This window comes from Populus alba, chromosome 14 (assembly GCF_005239225.2).
Source record: "Populus alba chromosome 14, ASM523922v2, whole genome shotgun sequence".
NCBI classification, from domain to species: domain Eukaryota; kingdom Viridiplantae; phylum Streptophyta; class Magnoliopsida; order Malpighiales; family Salicaceae; genus Populus; species Populus alba.
The window spans coordinates 9,165,230-9,180,706 of record NC_133297.1 but is presented as its reverse complement, the minus strand read 5'-3'; the positions used below and the strand labels follow the sequence as shown (position 1 = coordinate 9,180,706).

General features: G+C 35.5%; 2 protein-coding genes across 2 annotated transcripts; both read right to left on the bottom strand.

Moving 5' to 3' along the window:
• Nucleotides 1-2,580: 2,580 nt before the first annotated feature.
• Nucleotides 2,581-3,615, bottom strand: LOC118041072 (pectinesterase 3). Its single transcript, XM_035048182.2, has one exon. It carries the CDS (start codon nucleotides 3,325-3,327, stop codon nucleotides 2,650-2,652), a length of 678 nt encoding a protein of 225 aa, XP_034904073.1. The 5' UTR covers nucleotides 3,328-3,615; the 3' UTR covers nucleotides 2,581-2,649.
• A 134-nt stretch (nucleotides 3,616-3,749) lies between these two features.
• On the bottom strand, nucleotides 3,750-10,080 carry LOC118041071 (receptor-like serine/threonine-protein kinase ALE2). The gene is made up of 8 exons (XM_035048180.2): nucleotides 9,651-10,080; nucleotides 8,689-9,129; nucleotides 8,062-8,433; nucleotides 6,749-6,961; nucleotides 5,708-6,097; nucleotides 4,814-5,057; nucleotides 4,586-4,733; nucleotides 3,750-4,452 (listed from the first exon to the last, which is right to left on the bottom strand). The coding sequence occupies exons 1-8, from the start codon at nucleotides 9,679-9,681 to the stop codon at nucleotides 4,078-4,080; spliced, it is 2,214 nt and encodes a 737-aa protein (XP_034904071.1). The 5' UTR covers nucleotides 9,682-10,080; the 3' UTR covers nucleotides 3,750-4,077.
• Between the last annotated feature and the right edge of the window lie 5,397 nt (nucleotides 10,081-15,477).

Sequence of the window (15,477 nt, the reverse complement as noted above, 5' to 3'; positions counted from 1 at the left end):
GGCAATAAGGGTTTTGCATTTGTTGGAGAATCAGGCAGTGATGAGGAGGAAACTGGCTGTGGGTAAGAAGCTGGAGATGGCGATGAGGAGGAAAGTGGCAGTGGGGAAGAAACCGGAGATGGCAATGGGGAGGATTCTGTCTCTGTTGAAGAAGCTGGCGATGGCAACGGGGGAGAAACCGGAGAAGGCAACGGGGAGGATCCTGTCTCTGTTGAAGAAACTGGCGATGGCGAAGAAACCGGAGACGGCAATGGGGAGGATCCCGTCTCTGTTGAAGAAACTGGCGATGGCGATGGGGAAGAAACCGGAGACGGCAATGAGGAGGATCCTGTCTCTGTTGAAGAAACTGGCGATTGCAATGGGGATTCAACAGGTTCTGAAGATGCGAAATACAAGGCCGGTCCTAGGCAATCAGGACTAGCACTATTGCCGGCATTGCAAGGGTCGCAAATGACCTCAGAAAAGAATGAGAGAAGGGAGGGAACGAGGAGGAGGAGGAGGATGGATTTGTTGAGTTCCATTTTCTTCTATCGGAGGAGAGAAGAAATGGAGAGAGAGAATGATGAGGGCACCTGATCTTGGCAATGAGAACCATTTTAAGTATATTTATGGGATCTTCGGAGTGGTGAATGGGTTACCCAAGAAAAAAGGAAAACCATGCGAATTTTGCCATGCTTCAAGTCTGGCTGTCTGCTCAACTATTTTTTGCATTTAGGCATTCAAAACTCATCACGTCAAGGATTTCCAGGTTGATTTTTCCCGGAATAGTTACACAGAGTGAAGAGCATTTAGGATGACAGCAGAGCTTTTTCCTTATTTTTGCTTGCCTCTAAAATAATTTCTTGGTCTTCCTAATCGCCGTGTCCTGGCAAGCCTGAAATTGGCTCTCTAATTTTCCTAATATGGACAAAGTCATAAACCTTGCAGCTATCCCCACTTAATTTCTGGTTAGATTTCAGATAACAAGATAGCAATATCTGGTGGCTAAGATTTTTGGAGAGGTAATTTGTTGACACGAACAGTGTCATGAAAAGAATCAAGCAGGGTGTTTCTTTGATTTGCTTGACTGAATTTATGAAATGATCTTTCGCCAATTCTACTTCTCTTTTCGTTTGTCTCAGTAAATATTTGGTAAGGGAAGAAAGGGGCGTTTGTTTACAAGGAATGAGTGGTGGACGATGGAAATGTAAATAAAATTCTCATCCTGTAATTTTTAAGTGTTTGGTATCTTGAAAATTCTAAAAACTAATATAAATTATATTTTATATTTTTAGATTTGAATGATTTTTTGAAAATGAATGAAACTAATTTCAAAGAATGGGATTAAAGAAAACAATGCAAAAGAAGGCAGGTTTGGAAGTGTAGCAAAAAAAAAAAACATAAAAAATTTATTTTAAACTAAAAAAAATTGAAATTTTGCCAAGCTTCTTAAAGCCTCATTTTTTAAATGGGGACCAAGAGGGAATGGTTTTGTGCGAATAAAAAAAAATCTCTACTTCGACGTGTTTGATTTATGTTCATCTTGCTTTTTGGCCATTTCCTCCTGGCTTTCATGAATTTTTTACAATCATCGAATAAACTATGATTACATTCATTAAAAAACAAAAATGCCAGACCACCTCCTTACTTATTAAATTAAAAAATATATATAATTTAATTGGTTAGATTTTAAATTTATTTTTTATTTTATTTTTTTGACCATTTCCTCTGTGACTTTCATGAATTTTTCACAATCATCAAATAAAACTATGATCACATCATTAAAAAAAAAAATGCCAGACCACCTCCTTGCTTATTAAATTAAGAGCAGTGGTTAGATTTTAGAGTTATTTTTTATCTTGTTTTTTGGCCATTTTCTTTGTGGCTTTCATGAATTTTTTACAACCATCGAATAACTATGACCATATTCATTAAAAAAAAAAAATGCCAAACCACCTCCTTGCTTATTAAATTAAGAGCAATGAAAATAGATGAATTTAATTAGTTAGATTTTAAATTTATTTTTTAAAAATTAATAATTCGAGTTTCACAAATCTTAGAACCAATATTCTTATTTAATTATTAGTTTTAAAATCCATGAAATTAGTAAAATTATGCACCGGCATTAATAATAATAATAAAAATTAAAAGCAATGAATCCAAAAGCTTCCTAGGTGGTTGTGGAATAGGATTCAGGTATTATTAATGATATGATCAGAACGGGAAATCTGTTTTTTTTTTTCCTGATTTGATCTGTTGCTTGATTATGACGAACTAGTTACAGTCTCTGTGCCTTCATTCTGGGTTTCAGCCTAAAGTCGCTTGTTGAATTGCTTCCTGGAAATGGATTTCTTGCTGTTTTATAGTGGAAGGTAGCATAATAAATTCAGGGTGGCTAGGATTTTATGTAGCCTTCTTGATAAGCCGCCCCTTTTAGCTAATCTAATCGTTGCCTTCTTGATGAACTGTAATTATTGCTTTTGTTGTCGGTATGAATGATGAGATGTTAAGCATAAGACCAGCAAAGAATATAGAGCAAAGGAATACTATTTTCAGTCAAAGAGGATTATTTTGAAATGCTGAAAGCATCTTAATGCTTCCTCGCGATGCTAATATAACATTCCTCTATACAAAAGAATGCTGTGAGAGACACAGCAATAAACAGTTAATTTAACTCCAGTGGAGAGATGCTGAAATTGCCAGGTTGATGCTAGCCAGCGTAGTCAGCTTCCGATCCATCTCCTTCATCGGCGAATGGAGTCCTGGTTGCTCAGCAAACGCTTCCTCACAGGTGTCAGGGTATGTTATGGTGGCGCTAAGCATTGTACTCAGTTTGCCAATGTCGTGGGAGGAAATTGCAATCAAAGCATCATTGAGGTCAGACATTCCGCTGTCAAAAGACTCCAGGCATGTGTCCAGGGAGTCCTTAACCACGGCTGACGAAGAGGGATCCTTGTTTAGTTTTGCGGCAACGGCGGTGGCTTCCTCAAAACTTTTGTGGAGAGCTTGCATTCCCATTTTAAGGACGGAAATGGGATCAGTTCTTCCTGTTAGGAGAGGAGCAATGGCGGCAATACATTCTGCTGGGTGATCGGTCAAGCCACATATTTTCGTCAGTGCATAATTGTTGGATGGCGGTGGCAATATCGATTTTGATTTTGTTGGAGAAACAGGTGGTGGTGGGGAGGAAGCTTGTGGGGCCTGAATGGGTGCTGAAGATGGGAAAGACAAGGCCGGTCCTGTAGTCTCATGATTGCTGACGTTACGAGGGACACAAATGGCCTTGGCAACGAATGAGAGAAGAGGAGAGGAAAAAAGGAGGAGAAGGGTGAACTTGTTAAGCTCCATTATCTTCGCTTCGAAAAGAGTAGAAATGGAGAGACAAAATGAGGACAGGCAAGTTTATATTTTTGCGATCTTTAGAGGGGTTGACTGGGTTATCCAAGAAAATAGGATTACCATGCAAATTTTGCCAATGCTGCAAGTTTGGTGTCTCTATTTTTGTATGTATAATATATTAGTGGTGAGTTTCAGCATCCAAACTTGGTTTTTCCCGGAATAGGTCAGAAAGGTGTAAAGCATAAGACCAGCAAATTTACTTGTTTTTTGCTCATCAAAATTTTCCATCTCGTTTAATTTTCTTTTCTTTATTCAATATCTTGAAGGGAAAAAAAAACACAATAAATCTGAAAAGAACATGGCATTGACAGAAGGACTAATAAGTCATAAATGGGTTTGTGAAACTACATGCGTAAGTTATAAACAGCTCGTAAGAGAAAGGGTGAAGATTAAATAAGAACCCATGAAGGCCATCCAATATAACAAGCTACGAGGCATATATACAAAATTTCATCAGCCATGTAGAGGATAGCCACACTGCTTTCAGGAGAACTTAGCAGTGGTCATCCACAAGGCAACACAAAAAACAGCCACTCCCCAACTCCCCACCAATCACAACTACAAAATCTATCCCAAAAAGAAATCCTAATAAATATTCCCCCACTTTGAACTTTTCAAATTCCCCACATTGTTGTATTGGGACATCAAAAGAAAACTTCAAACTAAGTAAAGTCTCCAAGTTGACTACCTTTGAGATATTCATCGTCCTTCATGAAGATCTTCTGAGAAAACTGCTGTCCGAGAGATGTTGTCGTTATCAAAGGCGCTCAGACCAGAGTAAGGACCAGATGAGAACATTGAAGATGTCCCATCAGATTCAAAGGTAGTAGATGACTGTCTCAGGTTGGCCCGGGCATTGGGGGCTAACATGGAATCTTGATATTCCATTACACGCTGCACCATTTTAAGAGACTGAACCACTTCACCCATAGTTGGTCGCTGGCTTGCCTCGGGGGCCACACAAGCTGCTGCAATTGTGCAAACTCGTACAAAATCCTCCTTCGGATATTTTCCTCCAAGCCTTGGATCAACAAGCTCTTCTAACCGATCCTTGTCTCTCAGAATGGGCCTGGCCTGAAAGCAATTAAAGAGAATTTGTTAACCTCTCCAAAATTTAATAACTGTGAGACGTTTTTATATTGCCAAATATCAAGTTATGAAACCAGGAATTCTAATGATGGGTTGAAATGGTCAGTATCCTACTAACCCAAGTGACAAGGTTCTCTTGACCGGATGGCTGTGCCATATCAACAGGCTTCCTTCCAGTCAGCAACTCAAGGAGGACAACTCCATAGCTATAAACATCACTCTTTACTAGTAGATGTCCGGTCATAGCATACTCAGGGGCTACATACCTATAAATCAACACCATTTCATCTCAATACCCATCAAATTGGGAAAACATACAATTAAGAAGAGAGAGACTAGGACAAACCCAAATGTTCCCATGACACGAGTAGACAGATAATTTGCTCTGCCTTCAGGCGCCTGTTTGGCAAGTCCAAAATCAGCAACTTTAGCCTGAAAATTGTTCTCGAGCAATATATTGGATGCCTTGAAATCTCTGTGGATCACACAGGGTTGTGAATCCTCATGTAGGTATGCAAGTCCTCTTGCAGCATCAAGTGCAATCTTCATTCTGGTATCCCAATCCAGAGGACAGTTTACACCCAGAGGACCTGAGGCATGCATGTTTGGAGCAGCATTAATATTTTGAATAATATAATGCAATACTACTGTAGCGAGGATTCAGGTACTTGTTAGATTCTCAGAAATCAGATGCAAGCACAGTAAAACAATCATTAACTGTTAATGTTTATACCTGTTATCATTCGTCCACTTGATATTCAACAAACTCATAAATTTGGTTCAATTTGATAAACAGACCACACTAAAGAAAATCAATTTCAATTTCTTAGAAGCATAGCTGATGGGGCCAATTTAGGGTCCAAAAAGAAAGGTCTATTGATGGTTAACATTCTAGAGAAAAAGGAACCAGATGAGGGAACAATCCAGAGTGTATTAAATTTCATATCTCGTGGGCACTCATGCTTTGAAGTCATTTTTACATCCAACATTAGAAAGAAAACATGCCAGGTGCAAAACTTCACTGCTTGGACTTGATGTTTGCTCTCACGCACTAGTGTTAACCCAGGTTGAAACCAGTACATTCAACTAAAGAGCCAGACATGTCCAGAATAGGTAATGAATAATGCCTAATTTTTTTAACATATATTCCATCTCCATGCAACCAAATTAGAAAGAAAATATCATATCAAACACTAACATGCTGGAAAGATATGAAATTGGAAAGAAAATATCAAATTACCATGAAGCCAGGCCTCCAGGCTTCCATTTGGAACAAGCTCATAGCACAGTAGGTTTTGTGAAGAGTCACGACTGCTATAGTAGCCCACAAGTTTGACAAGATTACGGTGATGCAGCCTGCTAAGCATCTCAACCTCCACCAAAAATTCTTTATCCCCTTGTTGCCCTCCATTAGTAAGCCTCTTAATTGCTACAGCTGTGCCATCACTTAAGACACCTTTGAAAACTCTACCAAACCCACCCTCTCCAAGTATGCTTGCAGGTTCAAAGTTGTTTGTTGCTACTTTAAGTTCTTCATAGGCTAGAAACCGTGTACTTGAAGGATGTGGAAGAGACCCTGCTGCTGGAGCTGGAGCTGGAGCTGGAGCTGGATCTATGGTACTTGGCTTTACTGATTTTGGAAAAAAAAAAATTGAAATCAATAAGCAAGATGACATGAAAGAATAGATGAGCAAACAACCATAAGAAAACTTAAAAACAAAAGTCAGATGTGAGCATTATCATAATGAATGAGAGCAGTGTTCCCTAGATTTTCTTAATGCTTCTATGAAAAGCACAATAGATTGGTCCCACTTCTTCAGTAAGGTGAAGTGTGTAAAGAAATTGATAGATAGCAGGAAACTTCTCTTCTTGACTTCCCCTTCTGAGCTGGCTCTCCTTGCTTTCTATAATACTTCATTAAAAACAGCATGAAAGTTTGTCTAGTTATTATTTAACATTCCCAAATCTATCCATGTAATATGGTTGGAATGCACAAATTAAACCCCTAATGGCTTAAGGCTGCATACAACACAGAAAGAGTCCTTTGCAGAGAAGCATGCATTTGACATGCATTCCTCGTATAACGATCAAATTGAGAGAGGAATTTTTCGCAATCAAGAGAAAACCTTATAGGTCCCAATGAGTGACTCACTACTAGCAATGATAATCAGAGATAATGACACAAATTCCTTGGTGGGGACACTATACATTACCACTTTGGAAGATTCCAAAAATAAATCGGAGTGACAGTAAATAGTGATCCTTGATATTTAAGACATACCAGTTTCTTTAGAGGATGCTTTAGGCTTCCCTTTGCAGAATGCGCACGAACAAATTATAAGCATAGATACAATGGCAATAATCACAATACCAGCACCAATACCCAGAATAAGAATCAAATTTGTATGTTTGCCTTTCGTTGAAGAACCAACTGCTGACGAAGTTGAAGATTGATATGCCGGTGCCTTCATAGGTGATGAAGCAACAATAGGAGCTGTATGTAAGAGGTAAAGAAACTTCAATGTACATAATGGAGAACTAGAGTCTCTATGGTATTTACTGCCATATATTTTGGAACCTAAACAAAGATTTTACAAGATAATATCAAACAGCAAACTGAAGGCCAACACAGTCCCCCCCCCCCCTCTCATGCTTTCATAGGAAGTCTCTGACAACCTCAATTGAAGGCTAAATTTTAAGTCTTGTTTATTTACTTTATTCAACGATTTATTATTTACTACCACTATCATAATCACTTGACTGTGCATTTTTCTTTCTTTTTGACAGGAAGGGCGGCAATTCACATCATTTACTACATGCAGCAGATTTTTCCACCGCCAGATTTGAATGCAAAATTTGTATGAATTTGAACACATGTGCTGTTCTACTGGATTGAAAGTAGAAAGTGGCTACAACACACCATTTGCAGAAACACATGTTAGAATTGCACATTCTGAAATCCAAACAAAGTTATTACATGAGACAGAAATCACACAGCAAATTGAAGGTTAATAAAAAAAAGGCACTATCCAACAAAGTCTGTCTATGACTCTATCCTCTTTGTGTGAAAATTTAAAAATAGTCACCTCTTATGGCTAAATTTGTTTTTCTCGTTAGTTTGTTCAATTATCTATTTATTTACCATCATTTTGACTAGGAAGGCCATATTTACATCAAATCACAACACACACGCAGCAACTTTTCTGAGTGTTTGATTTGATAATAAAATCAGTATAAATTTGAACCATGTGCCTTTATATTTGGATTGAAAACAGAAAGCCATATCGTTTTCAGAGACATGCTAGTATTGTACAGTGAATCAGGTGGCCTCTTCTAGCAATTTGGTAGCATTCTGATGGGCCATGTCCTTGTAAACCAGGTAATTTCCTCTTGCCCAAACTTATATTATAATCACCTCTTTTATCTTTGGTAACACAGATTTTATCAAGAAGCATACAACTGACACATAGAAATACACATAAGCCATAGATGAATGTAGCGAAGAAAAGCTATATGTGATGGCTAAGACCATGGCACTACATATAAAAAACACATTGGCATCCTTGAAACAAAGGAGGCTGCATCAAAATTTACCTGGTGAAGGTGTTGGAGGTTCAAACCAAGTAAGATTCAGGAGTTTATAATCACCCACAAGAGCGGAGTCAAAATGAACCTTATGAAAGGTAAGTGAAGAGTTTACAGCAGATGCATCACTGGCAGAGAAACTGATTCCCGTGTGAGGAGTGATATCCATTGAAATATTTAATCTGGATAGGCTTAGTACATAAAAGTTTATCAGCTCAATTTGAGAAACTCGCATGCCAAGGTGGGAAGCTAGTTCTTCTAGAAACATGTTCCAATTAGGATTTTGTGAGACATTCAAAAGGAGAAGATCAAGCTTTATTGGATACACGCAGTGGCAATCATGACTTCCTCGTTTCAGCACCATGTCTGGTTTACAACAATCTGCAGAACGAAAAATCAATTATAATGCCAATGTCTATGGTCACAGCACAATCACAGATTTCTTTAGTAGGAATTATCTACAAGTTATGCAAGCAATCCAGTGCATTATCAAGCTCTTGGTATAAGACAGTTTATATAGGAAGTAAAACATTGGACACTTTTTCTTCTATGGTTAAATTGCTCTTCCTACAAATGAAGAATGAAAACAAAAGGAGAAGAGGAGAAAAGAAAGGTACTTAACCACAGCTGTCTTACCAGAGACGGAAGGAGATAATGGGGGCTGAGCTAAACCAGTAGGATTTGTGCCATCACCAGACTGAGTAGGAGCAACATCTACCAATCCAACACTGGGAGGCACCAATCCATTCTTCTTCATTGAAGGTTTAGACAAGCGTGAACTAGTAGGGGGGTGACCAGAAGTTATCAGTGGACCATAGTTAGGAGGATGGGCTGGTGCTACCACAAATGTTGGTGCACCATAAGGTGAGAAATGTTTTTCCCGTGGTTTAGGTAACAATGGTGGATTGGCTGGGAGGGGTAGATCAGGAATGGCTGGTGCATCTGAAGGCACTCTAGACGGAGATAAGATAGGTCCTTCAAACTGATGATCAGCTAAATCAGCATTGATGATGGAGATTACATAACATGAATTGATGAAAAGCTGCAGAAACAAATACCAGACTCTTCTTGATAATCCTGCAACGCGATACAAATAAATGAATAAACAACCCAAACCTCTACTCTGTTATATCTCAAATGCAACAAACGAAGCAAAAGAAAGAAAGAAAGAAATTAAAAATTTTAAATCTAATATTGTTACAACCAGGGAAGTAAGGGTGGGAAAAATAGTGGCGCTGGATAAAGAGTAACCCTACTTTATAGAAATGAAATTTTACATCTTCTATAAAGAGATCGAGCATTGGAAACTTTATTTTCATTGTTTATTTCAATTGCAAAATAAAGCATCGTAAAACATGATAACATATTGTGCCGATAATATCAGAATTTGGTTCAGCATCCAAAACCCCTAACGGAACAAAACAAGAAAAAAAAAAAACCAAAAATCTGCAGAGTAAGCTAAAATATCAAAGAAAACCACTGCAATACTTGACGGTTTTAACATTCACCTAGTGCAATTTCTTTCCTAAATTTCCTCATTCAGCAAAAGCAAAAAAAGCAGCATTAATGTTCGGGAAAAAAAAAAGAATTAAAATTACCGGTGGTATTTGAAACTGCAAGCACCGACATCACCAACGCGGTTGATTGAGAGCACCCGTCCCGTCAGATCTGTGAGATTGCAAGCAAATAAACGGCGAGATCACACTCTAATTGAGCAAAGAACCCAAACGGACGGACGGAAAGCATATAACACTATGAGCAAAAACCATTTGGCAAAAACAGAGAAGGAGGCTCCAAGGGTGGAGATACTATCATAAGAATTGGAACTCGGCGTTCATAACTCAGAGCAAAACACTCCATTAATGAGTTAACTCGAAGAGGAGAGATGATTGAACTGGAGGCTTCAGAAGGAAGGGAAACGGCAGACACTTTTTATGACTGTTTTGGCGGAGAATACCGGTTTGTTTTCTTTCACTCTGAAATCAGTAGCACAGTACTGGAGAAGCTCTTTTTTTTTTGGAGATATTTTCCTATATATATATATATATATATATATATATATATAATTTGAGACGTTTTTTCTTTTTTGTCTTAGTTTTGCGTTTGCTTTGTCCGTCGAGTGAAGTAAAAAGTGGAGAAGGGCACCCACAGACCTTTTTCATAATGTCCAACGAGAGCCGCTGACGGAAAAGTACAAAGCTAACGGTTTAAAAAGGAGGATATTTGATTTCACGACTAGCATGATATGACCACAGGAGGGCAAAATTTGTTGGAATTAAATTGAAAATCTAGAAAAAAAAATGTAGAAATGAGATTTTCTAGGACTTGTTTGCGTGTTTGATAATATAATAGAATGCAAGTTTTTTGTAAATATTTTTTAAATTAAAATTTAATATTTAAGTTTTTTATGATTTTAATTTTAATATATCAAAATTATTTAATAACATAAAAAATATTAATTTAATGAGTTTTTAAATCTAATTTTGTTTTGAATAACACACTTTCATATTGATGTTGCAATTGATTTCAATTCAGTTCTGTAAGTTGTAATAAAATTTGTCAAAAGTGAATAATCAGGTAAAGATTTAATGAGTTAAGCGTCAATTAATCAGGGTTGTCTCCCATTTATAGAAAGAATTGCGTATGGAAGAGACAATTATTCATTTTAAAAGTAATAGAATTAATTATTTTTTATTTGAGATTTTAATAATGTTGTTTTTAAAGTAATTCTTATTTAAAAATGCATTAAATATTTTTTATTTTTTAAAAATTTATTTTCAATATCAAAACATTAAAATAATCCAAAATTATTAAAAATAATTAAGTAAAAAATAACTTAGCACATTGCCAATCTCAAGTTTCAAAGTATTTATGACACACAGTTATCCGTGATCAATACTTCTTCCGCCATGCTTTCCAAACTCCTCTCGATTAAATTTCAATTATATTTAATTTTTTAATAAAATTCATTTTTTGAGAGATTTTCTTGCCGGTCCAGAATAGGTTTCAGGACGAGGACTAAACACACAATTTATATCTTTGATTTCGATTACGTACGTGTGAGAAACTTGTTTTATGCTATGCTATTTTATTTTTTATTGCCCGATTACAAGTGGGCTAAAGATAGTTTTGACTCGTAGGGAGCAGATGCTTCCAAGCGTCTTACCGGCTAATCTAGCTCTTTCACCGTCATTAATCACGTGGCAATAGCAATTACCACTAATCTCGAGAGTATTTCAATCTCACCAGTCACCGCCAACAAAACAAGTCCTTGCGTGTACTTTTCTTTTTAGTATTTTTCTTAATTTTTTATATTAATTAATCAAAATTATAAAAAAATTAATAATTTAATTTTTTTTTTCATTTTAAACACGTTGACCACCAAACCAAATTGCGACTTTGACAATGACGGGCTGCGGGTTTGGGAATGCTCGTAAGCGAGGCTCCGCATTTTGGCAGAATATATTTGTAAACCACGTGTCAATGCAAGATCTGTACACGTTCGTTGAGATACATGACAAACGACACACCAGCCCAACAAAACAGAGACTACTTTTAACTTTTACCGTGCTGTGTCCTCCCGGCTGCCTCCCACAATTGTCATTTTCTTCGCAACATTTTACCTGAAGATTATTAAATCAATTCGAGAAGGAATATGGGTTTTTTTTAAGCGGTGCAAGTCTGAATTACCTTAACCTTATATTAATCTTACATGTATTTTGTTTAATTTTTTAAAATTTTAAAATTATTGGTCATATAAGTTTTTAGTAATTCTAAGATTTATGATATTTAAATTGATATTTTTAAAAAAATAAATTTAGAATCTTACCAATTGTATTATATTTTTAAAACTAAAAAATATAATTTTTTATTTTTATATTTTTATAGAAGGTGGCGAATTTCTATTTCCATATGTTCTAATTATTAATATTACTAATTACGGCCTGAACCAGTCAATGCAATCAAGCTAGGAAGGTACACAAACGAGACGCATGGAATTGGGACTTTCAACGGGCTGCTCAAGTACACAAATGGGACTCTCAAAATTGGCACTTCATGTGTTTGCTCAAATTGCTTGTGAAGGGGACATCCCGAGTGATAATCTTCGTTTTCTAAATGAATATTTAAGAGTGAATATAATTTATATGCACACTTAGCTCTCTTTTGGGATTGTTGTCAAAACATAATTTAAGTCGGAATTTAAATAATTTTTTATATTAATATTAAAAATAAATTTTAAAATATTATTTTAAAATATTTTTTAATAAAAATACTTTAAAAATAACTACTATTATCCTAAAATACAAGGGAAAAGAGAGAGTAAATAAGTAGGTTTTTTCTCTGTTTTTTTTTTGGGGGTAAAATATATTATGTGATTCGGTTGTATGTGATGATAGCGGGCCAGTTCAGAGGACCCTGCGCAGTCGCCCATGCATTACCAGGAGATCATGTTGTCTGTGAAAGCGTTGTTGGTATTATGGGCGATATCATGTCACCCTGCACCTAACTCTGCACGCACCTACCATCTCCTCGTGCATTTTATTTTATTTCTAATTTATAACTATCTCCATCATTCGCCACCTCATGACCTCTCTCCTCTGGTGATTCATTTTTATTATTTTCAAAACAACAGACGGATTGTTAACCCGCCATTACCAAAAATAACATTGAAGACAACAAACGAGCAACTGTTTTTTATTACAGAATAAATAACTATAAAAATAATTCAAGGGCAGCCTTGATTAGGGCGATGATTTTTAGTTCAATTTAATTTTTATCTAAAGATATAATTAAATTACTTTTTAAAAAATAATTTATTTTGACATGGTTATCCATTGCGTTTCAAGTTTGTAGGTCCAGGGCCAAGCTGAACGGTTTGGTTAAACATAAGAAGACCGAGCTTAAGCTAAAATGGTCGAGCCCAATTGGTAATAATCATGATAAACAAGCCCAAATTCAACCTAAGAAAGCCCATCCGCCCAAAACGTCAGCTTGAGAGCTTGCTGGAAAGGGGCTGTCTTAAAATTTGCTCGGTCCAGAGTAACCAATTACCTTATCAAATGGCTAGAATTTACCTAGACCAGTTTAGACTAAATTTTTCTGGTGGAAAGTTCCGGCCAGGTGATTGACATTGAAGAAATCCTTTTGTCAAGCGTTTCAAATGGCAAGCAATTTTTCAGTGGAGAGATACAGTCCACTGGATGAGTGAATAAACTGTAGGATCCTTGACCATCTTGTTACGACACACAGTGAGAAGAAACAAACAAATCATCGCCAATTCGTGCTATGATTTCGTGCAAAAAGATGTTGATAATACATATAAAAAAGTATGGGGCAGCAGCCATGGTTGAGTTGTGATCTCACATCGGTTGAAGAAAAGAGTTTTAGTCACATGTATATTACGAGAGTCTTTTTTCTTCCCGAGAGGTCACTTTTCAGTCATATAACTTGTTACGTGGTTGAGCTCGTGTCAGCTTGGATAATACCTTTGAAAACCTATCATGTTCGGATATGGATACACATTATCATTAGTGTTATTTGTGAGAATATCAGTCATGTTGCTTTATATAAACCCTTCAACTAGATAGCTATAATAATGTCATCATCCCACATCAATTTAAAGAAGAGTCTTAGTTATTTATATAGCACGAGAATTTTCTTTCTTTCAAGATGTGTCTTTTTAATAATGAAACTCACTATGTGGATGAATTTAAGTCAATTGAGACAATATCCCTCAAAGAATCTATCATGTACGAATGTGGATACACATCATCATTATCTCTGTTTATAAAAACAATAATTATGTTATGCTATCCAAGCTCCTTTCTTTAAAGACAATAATGATATAATCATGTCATATCGATTAGGAGGCTAGAGTCTTCTCCTCTCTTCTCTAATAAATATCTTTTCAATGATGAAATTCTTAAATACACATTAATTGTAACAATATCTCTTAAATGCCTATCATGTATAAATGTGGATGCATAATTATCATTGATTTCATATGTGAAAATGTCAATCATATAAAGCTACCAAAGCTCCTCCTTGATAGTTATGATGATGTCATCATTTCATATCCGCTAGGAAACAATACCCTAGTCATTTATTTAATATGAGAATCTCTTTTTTTATTAAAAAATATTTTTACAATAACAAAACTTACTATGTAGCTAAATCCACGTCTGCTATGCAATACATTTTAAGGGGCTGTCATGTACAAACATTGATACTCATCATCAAGTTGCTAGCCAGCTAAACCTAGGCTGGCTAAAAGCAAGTAACCTTCTAGTTAGGCTGCAATTAGCCTAACCATGCCCCCCCCCCCCTAACTTGTTAATGAGTTTTTTTTAATTATTAGCACAAATGGTTTTAATTTATTTAATTAGAAGCAATTATAAACTTTTCAGTTTATTTTGTCAAAAAATTACATTAAAGAAGCTTTTATATTCAATTTTTTTATTAGAAAAAAAATATTTAACTCGCGGAAAATTACGAGTCAAATAGTTAATGTTAATCTACAACTTGTGGGTCACAATCTTGAACACTTAAAAATGAATTTCATAAGTCCAACGATAAAAAAATAATTTTTTTTTGAAAAACTCTAATATTCATCCTCCATCGCCATTGTTGTAATTTGCAATGCTTCCAACTTCCGTTTTTTTCCTAGCCTATATCCGTTGAAAATTCATTCAACAAATTCAATCTCATATCTATCAATTTACGAAATACTAAAATCAATAGTCAAAACAAACCTAAATCCTAACTACCAATCTTCCTCTTTTGCCAAATAGAAACACCAATAGCAAAAATAAAAGAGGATCTATTAACTTGAAAGATCTAAAAAAACTCTACGAAATTGAAAACGGGATAATAATAATAATAATAATAACAACTCATGTAAATAAGTCTTAAATTATTTGGCTAAAAGTCAAAGTGAAATTTCTGGAGCCTCAAAATCATGAAACATGTGCTATTAGGTCTGCTGATTCAATTTATAATTAAAGTATTTATGAAATGTTTAATTGGATGTATTATATTCTTTTATTTAGTTGTGTAATTTTTAAAATTATAATACAATAAATCATTACAATTGTGATGACCCATTACACTACAAGTACCACATAAAAAAATCATGTAATGAACTGTGTTTTATGATTAAAAATAATCATATAAGAATCTAAATGAAAAAGAAATAACCATAAGAACTAGAATATGATTCTTTTTTTTTTAATTAATGTGGGTAGTCAGGTTAATTTACATGTATCTCAACTAATTTTACTGGCCCTGAAGTTAACAATAATATAAGTTTTTAGTAGTTTATTAGTAATCATAGTGCTTGAACTTGAGATTATAGAAGAAGTAAATCTTTTGGTCCCAAACTCTTATTACTAGATCACCTATTAGATGGTTACTAGAATATAATTT

Excerpts from the sequence above, each read along its gene's own strand:
- LOC118041072 (XM_035048182.2), bottom strand. The coding sequence starts at position 3,327 with ATGGAGCTTAACAAGTTCACCCTTCTCCTCCTTTTTTCCTCTCCTCTT.
- LOC118041071 (XM_035048180.2), bottom strand. The coding sequence starts at position 9,681 with ATGTCGGTGCTTGCAGTTTCAAATACCACCG. Across the intron at positions 9,130-9,650 it reads TGCAGTTTCAAATACCACCG|GATTATCAAGAAGAGTCTGG; the intron begins GTAATTTTAATT and ends ATCGCGTTGCAG. Across the intron at positions 4,734-4,813 it reads CGTGTCATGGGAACATTTGG|GTATGTAGCCCCTGAGTATG; the intron begins GTTTGTCCTAGT and ends GTTGATTTATAG.